Below are 11,563 nucleotides of genomic sequence, written 5' to 3'. Positions count from 1 at the left end.
TTTATCTGCAGGGTATTTTATTTTTCCAAAAATAGGGTCTAAAAATCATAAAGCCAGACAGACAAACATATCAAAATTATATTAACTCTAGCAAAATTAGATCAAGGTTCTTTTTCATTCTGTCCTATCACTGAAGATGTTACAGAGTTACACACGTAGAATACCAACCTGCTGTTCTTTCTGTAGTAAGTTCCTGGGTGGCACAAACAGTTAAGTGCTCAACTACTAACCAAGAGGGTGGTGGTTCTGAATCCACCCAGAGGCACCTTGGAAGACGGGCCTGGTGATCTGCTCCTCAAAGGCCAGAGCCTTGAAAAACCCATGGAGCAGTTTTATTCTGCACATACGGAGTCACCATGAGTCGGGACTGACTCAATGGCAACTAACAACATTCTCTCTTGGGGAGCTATATTCACTTTGACAAGTACCCCAATATTTATAGACATAGCTGTTGTCAAAAGGATCTTTTTGTGATTTTAGCAAAGAGGAACAGTCCAAATTTTATACTTTATGACATGATTTAACTCTATTACTCGGCACATGGTATTACTACTTCTCCTACTGTAGCAAGTTCTAGTTTTCTCAAGGCCTGGCCTCCTATTTTCCTAAAAATAAAGCTTTAACATCATGTACTTAAAACTCTGGTCTCTGCCCTGACAGGGGACACAACAGAGAGTCCCTGACAGAGCAGGAAAAAAGTGGGCTGCAGAACTCAAATTCTAGTAAAAAGACCAGACTTAATGGTCTGACTGAGACTGAAGGAACCCCAGAAGACACGGCCCCCGGACTCTCTGTTGACCCAGAACTAAAACCATTCCTGAAGCCAACTCTTCAGACAAAGATTAGACTGGACTATAAGACATGAAATGATACCTGTGAAGACTGTGCTTCTTATTCTTAGTTAAAGTAGGTATGCAAGACTAATAGAGCAGCTCCTGTCTGGAGGCCAGACGAGAAAGCAGAAAGGAATATGAGCTGACAGAACGGACACAGGCAATCTGGGGTGGAAAAGAAGAGTGTGTAGTCACGTTACAGGGATAGCAACTAGGGTCACATAACAATGTGTGTATAAATCCTTGTATGAGAAACTAACTTGAGCTGTAAACTTTTATCTAAAGCACAATAAAACAAACAAACAAAAAAAAACCTTCGGTCTCAAATAAAAATGTTATCCTCATATATATGTTTACCAGGCTGATATATTCACATATATCCTTTTCAATTTCAGGCTAAGAAAGACAAGCATTTGTAGCTGTATTAATGTGTCAAAACAAAAGACACCCCAACTTAATACGAAGAAAAATTGTGACTTTCCACGTAGTATTTGATAAAACATCGAATTTCATACATTATCTATTTTATTCAGATAGCAGTCTGATCTACACATGGTCCAAGAACACTCAAACAGTAAATCAAATATAATCAGATGTTAAAGATTGGTCTTCAAACATCATAGCCAATGATGCCACGCTTGCCTATGATCTCGCCGATATAAAACCACATCCACACCTCAGTGGCCACCAAACCATTCAGCAGAGCTTCCTGGAGAAAAAAAAAAAAAAAAAAAGACAAATTTTAAACGTACATTTTTTTCTTATATATTGAAACCTATTCTATTCTAGGATTAAATGACAGAGAATGTTAAGGATGTTTTTCAAACTAGAGGGCAGTTTTAGTCCAAGTCAAGGATTACTGAGGTTAACTGTGTTCAACTGCTGAGAATCCTTAACTTCCAATTGTGTAAGGTATGTAGTCCAGAACATATGAAGTCTTTAAAGACCTGAACAGATTTAACCCTTTCATTATTAGTTTACGAGACACTTTACTTGCCCTAAAAGAACCCACACCCTGGAAAGAGCTGACATGTTCAGACAGGGCATTCATACGAAAGGACGGCCCCAGGAAGGCAAGTCTCTGAAGAGACACTTCTGTCTGGCCGAAGAAACCTGTTGAAAGATGAAGGGCTCTGTCTTCCCCCTTAGATATCATTTTTATTCATTTATTATTTGTATCAACTCTTTCCAAGTATTCAGAAATTTCTCAGTTTCACAGTCCAATGCTTTACTGCTCTGAAGAGACAAAGTACAAATAATGTTCCAGAAAGCATTGTTTCATGCACACACAAATATGGATCTTGACAATCTTTTTGAAAAAATACCTTTCCTACAAAACTTAGCACTTCTGCAAGTGAATTTTCCCCTTCAAATTAGATAAGAAGTTATTAGAAGTCTTCTGGAAAAACAAACAACGACGACAAAACAAAAACAAAAACAAAGAAAACCCCTGTATTTTCCAAGGTATAGGTCCTAATAATTTCAGTTATTTAGACTTTTTGACCCTTTACTTGGATCAGTCAAGTAAACATAAGATCCAAGGTCTAATTCTTACAGTCTTTAGATTTTTATCTTCATGCCAGTTAATATCACTTCATATCATATTATACGCTTGTCCAGGTTTTGAGTTTTTTTTTCCCTCCACATGAATGTTAGCTTCCTGAGTGTGATATAATCCAAGAGATCTTTTGGCCCAATTAGGGACAGTTCTAGGACTACAGGTGAAAACAAGTACAGAATCAACAAAGTTAGCCATTCTATTTGAGTATATGATCCAAAGTAGGAAAAAAAAAACAAAAAACCTCTCCTCTCCTACTGAAAATGCTTACTTCTTTGCTACAGAATAAGCCTACCAGGAAACTAAGAAAACAGTCCATTATTTCCACCCAGATGACAAAATTATAAAAGTAAATGTCTTCTTAGGCAGTCAAGGAAGAGATTCTCTCTCACTATGTTGGGTTCAGTCTCACTGGAAAAATACATATATTAATCAAAACAATCTGAAAAACCCTAAGGGAAGATATTTTCTTTTAAGGACATACATTTTCATTTGGCCTACAGTTACCTTAACTGTGAGCTGTTTATAGCGACCAGTTTGAGCACTGTGGACTATTTTTTTCAGGCTCTGAATAGCTGTAGGGATCTCAGCAGGGGTTGGAGGAACCAGCTCCACCTTGGCATAATACCAAAATGTGGCCAATCGAGGCTTCGAGTAAGTTACAGCAGCTGGAAAACAAAACAAAAAAACCAGGATAAACTCACTGGAGACCGAAAGAAGCAGATGTGTGGGTTGAACACAAATATTTATTCATGCATCACATTCATTCACTGCTTGTACCAAATGTGCACCCAGTGTGAAACGTCAAAGCTGCTCCCTGGTAACAAGAGGCTTTTAAAGATGCAGAACACCTGTGTCACAGGGGAAGTTCAATCAGGCAGGAAGCCTATATGCACATTCAATTAGGCCAAGACTTCACTAGTGGCCAGCTAGTCCTGTTACTTCATTTATGAATGGCAAATCCAGTTAACTGTAAAGTTACCAGAAGCTGGATTTGAAAACAAGAAAACAGCAGCCACTTCACCGTATTTTCTTGGTAGAGAGACCAGAGTAATTTGCAGGGAAGAGGTGCAGAAGAGAAGGAGCTATACAGAATGGCATCCTTGAGAATAAAATTACAACTGTCACAATATTGGCCACAAGTCCAGATGGAATTATACCAATTAGTATCCATTTTTGGTATCCTCATCAATCTGTACTGGATTAAACCTTTCTTTAACAAAAGCACAGCTGCTGCTCCTTCAAAAACACAACAAATAATAAAAGTAAAATCTACATGTATTGTTAAAAGTAGCCCAAACTCCAATCTGTTATTACTAAGCTGAAATTCCTAAAGGATTTACTATCTCAAGAAAAAAGATCCTTAACAATCACTATGGTAGTGATTTCAGCAAGAAAAAAGCATTTTATAAAAACCATTACAAAAGAAATGTAACAAAAATAGCAAGAATGCATGAACATCCATGCAGCATCTGTTGTTCAGAGACGAGTTATCCAAGGCTCTTAGTGCTTTCTTTGTTATTAATTCACTACTCTTAGACTTACTGTAAGAAGTCCCCGGGCGGCACAAATGGTTAAGTGCAGGACTACTAACCCAAAAGCTGCCAGTTCAAAGCCACCCAGAGTTACCTGGGAAGACAGGCCCGGTGATCTGCTTCTGAAAGATCAGACTTGAAAACCCTGTGGAGCAGTTCTGCTCTGCACACAAGGGCTGCCCTGAGATGGAGCAGACTTGACAGCAACTAACAACAGACTTACTATCTCCATCATCCTGCACTTGGGACCATGGGTCAATCTTCAAGCAAACCTAAAGCTCTAAGAGATAGTTCTAAAGAGAGCTAGGAATATTTGTGTGATAGGGCAATCAGAAAGTATAAAGTCTTGAGGAACAGTCAACCAATTATCTTTAAAACTATCTTTAACACAGATATTTTATCCTTTTGAAAAATGAATCAGTATGCTATACATGAACACTGTAGTTGGTAAATTTGCTTCTTGGGGGTACAGGTTTAAAAATCCGAAACTGCTTTCTAAGTGTAAGCGGGATGAACAAAACCTAAGTAAATGGATGGTAAGAGCCAGGTTTCTCACTGTAGGAGGGAAGTTACACATAAGCGGGAAAAACCTGTGGTACTCGATTAAAGTCAGAGAAGCTGTATCGATTCATGTTTAGCTTAATATGTATAGAGTGACATACAAAGAAACATTATAAAAACCAGTCCTCAACTTTATATGGAATGTCAAGAGGCTCCAAATAGCTAAAACAATGTTGAAAGAGAAGAACAAAGCAGGAGGACTCACATTTTCTGATTTTAATGAGTCAAAATGGACTTGATGGCAATGGGCTTGGTGTTTTTTTGAAACTGTCCTATAGGGTCACTATGAGCTGGAATTGACTTGACGGCAACTTTTTTTTTTTTTTTAATACAGCTATAGTAATCAGCTGATAAAATAATACAATAAATAGTGTTGGGAAAATTGTATTTTTACACGCAGAAAAATGAAACAGGATCCACGCTTCACACCATACACGAAAACAAATTCAAAACGGATTAAAGATGTAAATGTGCAACCCAAAACCATAAAATTCTTATCAGAAAAAAGAGGGCAAGGCTGTCAGGCCTAGCATTTAACAATGGGTTATCTAACAATAACAAAAACACAAACAGCAAAAGACAAAATAAAAATAAATATGGGACCTCATAAAAATTAAAAACTTTTATTCATCAAAAGACTTTACCAAAAAAGTGAAAAGACAAGCTACCAATTGGGAGAATATCTCTGGAAACCATTTATCTAACAAGAGTCTAATAACCAATATATGTAAAACTTTCACAATGATGACAACAAAAAAGACAACCCAATCATAACATGGGCAAAGACCTGAATACATATCTCACCGAAGAAAACATTCTAATAGCCACCAAACACATGAAAAAATGCTCAGTGTCATCAGCCATCAGAGGAATGCAAATCAAAACCACAGTGAGATACCGTTCACTCCCACTAGAATGGCTAAGATAAAAAAAACCCCGAAAATAACAACTGTTGGCGAGAATGTGGTGGAAACCTGGAACCCTTACCCACTGCTGGTGGGAATACAAAATGGTAGAGCCCTTGTGGAAAAGTGTACTGGTTCCTTAAAAAAAAAAAAAAAAACTAAAAATAGAACTACCATCCCAGAAAAAAAAACCCAGCGCTGCCCAGTCGATTCCGACTCATAGCGACCCTACAGGACAGAATAGAACTGCCCCACAGAGTTTCCAAGGAGCACCTGGTGGATTCGAACTGCTGACCCCTTGGTTAGCAGCCGCAGCACTTAACCACTATGCAACCAGGGTTTCCAGAACTACCATATGACCCAGTAATTCTACTCCTTGATATATACCTGAAAGACTCAGAAAGCAGAGACTCAGAGACTTGTGTACCAATGTTCACTGCAGCACTATTCACAACAGCCAGAAGGTGGAAACAACCTAAATGCCCATCAACAGATGAATGGATAAACAAAATGTGGCACATGCATACAACGGAATACTACCTAGCCAGTAGGAGAAATGAAGACTTGATATCTGCTACGACATGGACGAGGCTGGAAGACATTATGCTGAGTGAAACAAGTCAGTCACAAAAGGAAAAATATTGTACGACCTCTTTATATATAAAAAGATAAGAAAAGGCAGATGTATAGAGCCCCCCCCCCCCCAATTTTTTTTATTGTGGTTTAGGTGAAAGTTTACAGCTCAAGTTAGTTTCTCATACAAAAATTTATACACACATATGACTCTAGTTGCTATCCGTGTAATGTGACAGCACACTCCCCCCTTCCCAACCAGGATTTCCCGTGTCCATTCAATCAGCTCCTATCCCCTTCTGGTTTTTCATCTCGCCTCTGGCAAGAGCTGCCCCTTTATTCTTGTGTATCTACTCGAACTAAGAAGCACACTCTTCGCGAGTATTATTTTATGTTTTACAGTCTAATCTTTACCTGAAGAGTTGGCTTCAGGAATGGTTTTAGTTCTGGGTTAACAGAGTCCAGGGGCCATGTCTTCTGGGGTTCCTCTAGTCTCAGTCAGACCATTAAAGTCTGGTCTTTTTACTAGAATTTGAGTTCTGCACCCTACTTTTTTCCTGCTCCATCAGGGACTCTGTTGTGTTCCCTGTCAGGGTGGTCATTGGTGGTAGCCGGGCACCATCTTGTTCTTCTGCTCTCAGGCTGATGGAATTCTCTGGTTTATGTGGTCCCTTTTGTCTCCTGGGCTAATATTTTCCTTGTGTCTTTGTTGTCCTTCATTCTCCTTTGCTCCAGGTGGGTTGGGACCAACTGATGCATCTTAGATGGCTGCTTGCTAGCTTTTAAGACCCCAGATGCCACTCACCAAAGTGGGATGCAGAACATTTTCTTAATAAACTTTGTTATGCCAATTGACCAAGATGTAGAGACTAAAATTTATTAGTGCTACCGGGGACGGAAAGGAAGGAGGAGAAAAGGGGGTGGTTAATGCTGATGGAAATATTGCATTGCTTAAGGGTAGGGCTGCATAGCTGGCTATTGTAATTGCTGCCAATAAGTTGCACATCTGCAAAAAGCTGAATTGGCAAAAGTGTGATAAACATATTTACAATAACAAAATAAATAAATAGAGAGTAGTTGCTAAGGTTGCTTATGTACAACCGAAATCCTCATGGGATTTGGTTTCTTGGTTTGGAGGTTTAGAGACATGGTTTCAAGCGACATCCTATTTAATTGGTCTAATAACTTGTTTAGCGCATCTGTTCTACCTTCTAGTTCATTACGTAGTACCTGGGGTCTTAAAAGTTTGCAAGAGGCCATCCAAGGCACAACAACTGGTCTCTATTCACCTGGAGCAACAGAGGAAACAGCAGCATCAGGAATGGAAGGAGGATATGAAATGTGTTGGTAAATGCCTCCATGAACAACTGCCTCCTTTGTCATGAGGCCAGAAGAACTGGATGGTATCTGGCTACCTTACTGAACATTCTGATCAAAGATTCTATAGAATCCTGACCAAATGGAGGAAAATGCAGTATAGAATTTCAAATTCTCATGTAATCCAGACTTCCCGGAGCCACGAAGGCTGGATGAACTCCTGAAACTACTGCCCTGAGATAATCTTTAAAGCTTAAACCAAAAAACATCCCCTGAAGTCTTAAAACCAAACAGTAGTTTAGCTTAACTAGTAAAAAATGTCTGCCTTGGGCAGTATGCTCTTTTAAGAGCTATCTATATGCCCTGGTGGCACAGTGGTTAAGCATTTGGCTGCTAACCTAAAGGCCGGCAGTTCAAATCACCAGCCGCTCCTTGGAAACCCCATAGGGCAGTTCTACTCTGTCCTATAAGGGTGCTGTGAGTTGGAATCTACTCGACGGCAATGGGTTTTATATGGGATCAAACTGACAACAGCAACTTGAAGATTGGCCAGGAATCTTAGGGGGCAGTGGATTTATGCTAATGAGAGGAACAACTCAGAAAAGGAGGGTGAGAATGGTTGCGCCACTTGAACAATATAATCAGTGTTACTAAATGGTACACGTATAAACTGTTGAATTGGTATACGTTTTGCTGTGTATATTCTCGACAACAATTAAAAAAAACTATAAACCTATGTACATACGCGGGTTTTTATACATACATTACCTAGCTCTGACTACTGAGTGGTCCTAGAACCAATAATACTGTAGTAACAAGAAACGCATTTAGCATACAGATCTTAGTTTCTAAACACCACCGTTCAATAAAAGAAAGTAGGGCTCCCTGGAGAAATGACTGATTATAAAGCAGGGCAAGGAAAATACAAGACGATTCTTAAGCATTTTGTAGTACCAAAAAGTAAGGAAGTACTCAAAAAACAAAAGGATGGGGGCATATCAAAAGGACAGGGATGCCAACCTGAAAGAGCTCTCAACGGCCAAGACCAGAACAATGGAACAATTTGAATAAGGAAATAAATAACTGGATGTATGTAGTATGAAATAAGTATACATGAGTCCACATAATATGAAAAAAAAAAAAAAAGACAAATCTTTCTCACAGAAAAACTCCATTTAATAATATATATAAATGCTTTCTCCTATAGGAAAACAAATTTAACCCCCCCAGGCTATAGCAAAACCCAGAAACCCAGTGCAGAACGAGAGTTAATAACTTGCTTCTGAAGAATAGAGAGCATAGAAAGAGAAAAAATAGTAACCTTCCAGTCAAGAAACCTAGCAAAATGCCCTTTAACCAAGCGATAAAAGATAATATCACAAGTGACATCATATGGATATCACGCACCTCCTGATAGGATGGGATGGGGGCACTTCGCCTCTACGGTATTCTTTAAACAAAAGCCCTTAGCTCCAGTCTAATCATGAGAAAAGCCAGACAAATCCAGATTGGGGGACATTCTACAGCATACCTAGACAGTATTCCTAGAGTCTGACAAGGTCAGGAAAAACAGGGAAAGATTAGGAAACTGTTAACAGACCAGATGAGACTGGGGAGACATGCAACTAAGTGCAGTGTGGTACTTCTGGATTAGATCCTGGAACAGAAAGAGATAAATGGAAAAACTGGTAAAATCCAAACAGTTTTGAATTTTGTTAGTAGGGGGAAAAAAATCAAACTATGATCTTTCTGGGGAAGTTTGATGATAAAATTACTTATATCCATAAACTTCTTTGGCTCTCAGGTGAATTAACACATACAGTCAGTAGTTTTTATTAGGTACTTAATATTCACATTTGATACACTGAACTATGTTATAAAGCAAAATATATTTCTACTTGCTTAGCAGTTTTGCCACAGTGAGTCCTGCTCTCTGAGTACATCTAGAAGAATAGCAACAGTTATCTTTCAATTTTTCACACTAATAAAGGATTTATATAACACACACATTAGCAAAATTATTTTGGTATTACTTTTCTTTTTGGATTTTATCATTAAAATTAGTTCCCAATTTCCCAACACACACCCCATCTGAAGATGTGGAAGTAAAAAAAAAAAAATCTACGAAAAAAACCATTAAAATACTAAAAAAAAAAAAAAAAAATTGCTTCAAGGCTGAAGCCTCTAATCTTTCTCTTTTTATTTATGTAAAACTGTAAAGCTTTATCAAAACAGATACCTTGATAATCTTAGATTAAGTAAAAGCTGCAAACTTAAGATCCTTTGGGAAAGTGTGCCAGCTTCTGAAGGAGGCGAGTTAAGTATTACAGTATCTGGCACAGAAAGGCCTTCAGTAATAACTCCTTCTTTGGCTGCTTGTGGAAAGGAGCAGAGAATGAATAAGAAAATACCAACCAAAGACAGTAAAATAGGTTCAAAATCATTACGTATTATCTTTTTTAAAAATTCTGCTTTCTACTGACATCTCAGAATCAAATTTGACTGAATGCTATTATTTGGAGAGATTAGGCCCTGAGCCACTTACTAGAGCATAACACATCTAACAAAGGAAAAGCCAATTTAACTTATTTCACTTTGGGAATAAAACGAATACCTTATTACCCAGGAGACACCTGAAATATTTCCTGACAGGACAGGGTTGTTCAGAACAGCGGTATACCAGTGAGGTTTCGGCTCTTCAAAGTGAAAAAACTCCACGAATGCTAAGTACTAATAATAAGAGATTACTGTTTACACGCATGCCTTCCTGTGCTCCCTGGGGCAAGGCTACTCATTCATAAAGTCAATTCCACCAAGAATTTTCCTCGGATTAAAGTGGAAGGATCTCAGAGACTGGCCAGGGCACAAGGCAAAGTCACCGTCCTAAAGCTCACCCGCCCGTGGAGGTTTCTGCAGACTTCCAGGTATTCCACCGAGATCAGACGACCTGACGAAGTCGAGTTCACGCGCTCCCACCCGAGCCTGCCCTTCCTCTGCCCAGCTCTCTTCCTCTCCCCAGCGCTCCTAACAGAGCCGAAGCCTCCATTTTCCTACCGCCAGAGCTCTAAGGTCAGGGGCCTGCAGGTAGCTGCTGGGCGGCTCCGCGGTTCTCCACTCTCTCTCCGCACTGCCGTGGTCGGCAGGAAAGAGCTCCCAGGCTGCACGACGCGCTCAAGCCGCGGGCCGAGCGACCTGAGCGCCGGGGCAGACGGCGAAGCCCGCCTCCGGCTCGCTCCCCGCCGAGGCCGCCCGTGGCCCACGCAGGCCCCCAGGCTCACCGCGGCCCGCCTCCTACTCTCAGGCTCCCGTCCGCCTGTGTGCCCGCCTCGGCACTCCGACAGCCCGCTCACCGTTCACCATGGCCGGAGTCTTCTCCACCAGGTTACGGACAAACCGGGCCATGCTTCTAGGATGGAACGCCCGCTGCCCCCGACGGCCGGCTGAATGTCACCTCCGGAAGGACCCGCCGCGCCAGGACCCCGGCCCACTTCCGAGGCCAGGCCTCCTCTCTCCGCGCCGGTCCAAGATATTGCAGTTTCCGACTGACTTTCTGGAATTCGGCTGGTCAGTTTTTTTTCTTAGCCACCGAGGAGAAAGTGAATATGAAAAAAATGGGACCAGAGGACACGTGAGGGACGACGGGGTTCCGTGGAGAAACAGGCATTTCCTGGGACAGCCCCTCGTGAGGTCCGGGAGACCGCCGCGGCCAGGAAAGAAGGGCGCATGCGCCGTGGGCCTCCCGCGCTTTCCCTAGCGCCGAGAGTGGGAGGGCGTCGCTGAGGTTTTCTGGACTAGCGCCACGGTTTTAGAGGCAGAGAGGAGGGTCCAAGGCCAAACGCGAAGTTGTGGCAGAGCAGACACTACACAACCTAAGTTACCTGACTCAGCCCGTTGCCTTTCCTTAGCTGATCCTTTGTCACCCTTCTTCCCCCCACCCCCCACCCCTCCTCATCCTGTATCAGGATCGGAACCCGATTGCCCTAGCTCTCTCAACCACAAGGAGCTATAAGGCTGTGAGGAACAAAATCACATTTACTCAGTCTCTTCTATGCTAGATATTTTGAAATTTAAATCCTGTGTGTTAGGTATTGTCTCCATTGAGACTGGGATTGGTAAGTGATGTGTCCAAGGCTACAGGTGGCAGAAGTTGGAATCTGGAGGTTGTCGTATACAACACTATCAGGTTAGGCATGGTGCTGATCTGGGAAGACCTCCTAGGAGGGGATCCTTGAGTATGACAGCGTTGAAACATTATAATTTAATGACTAAAAAGAGATGTAT

General features: G+C 41.0%; 1 protein-coding gene across 1 annotated transcript; it reads right to left on the bottom strand.

The window, feature by feature from the left end:
• Positions 1–1,328: 1,328 nt before the first annotated feature.
• Positions 1,329–10,769, bottom strand: ATP5MG (ATP synthase membrane subunit g). Its single transcript, XM_049857324.1, has 3 exons — positions 10,633–10,769; positions 2,899–3,059; positions 1,329–1,542 (listed from the first exon to the last, which is right to left on the bottom strand). The coding sequence occupies exons 1-3, from the start codon at positions 10,682–10,684 to the stop codon at positions 1,444–1,446; spliced, it is 312 nt and encodes a 103-aa protein (XP_049713281.1). The 5' UTR covers positions 10,685–10,769; the 3' UTR covers positions 1,329–1,443.
• Positions 10,770–11,563: the final 794 nt, after the last annotated feature.

This window comes from Elephas maximus, chromosome 17 (assembly GCF_024166365.1).
Source record: "Elephas maximus indicus isolate mEleMax1 chromosome 17, mEleMax1 primary haplotype, whole genome shotgun sequence".
Taxonomy (NCBI): domain Eukaryota; kingdom Metazoa; phylum Chordata; class Mammalia; order Proboscidea; family Elephantidae; genus Elephas; species Elephas maximus.
The sequence above is the reverse complement of the archived record's forward strand: the minus strand, read 5'-3'. Positions and strand labels throughout refer to the sequence as shown.

Excerpts from the sequence above, each read along its gene's own strand:
- ATP5MG (XM_049857324.1), bottom strand. The coding sequence starts at position 10,684 with ATGGCCCGGTTTGTCCGTAACCTGGTGGAGAAGACTCCGGCCATGGTG. Across the intron at positions 3,060-10,632 it reads GACTCCGGCCATGGTGAACG|CTGCTGTAACTTACTCGAAG; the intron begins GTGAGCGGGCTG and ends TTTGTTTTCCAG. Across the intron at positions 1,543-2,898 it reads ATAAACAGCTCACAGTTAAG|GAAGCTCTGCTGAATGGTTT; the intron begins GTAACTGTAGGC and ends TTTTTTCTCCAG.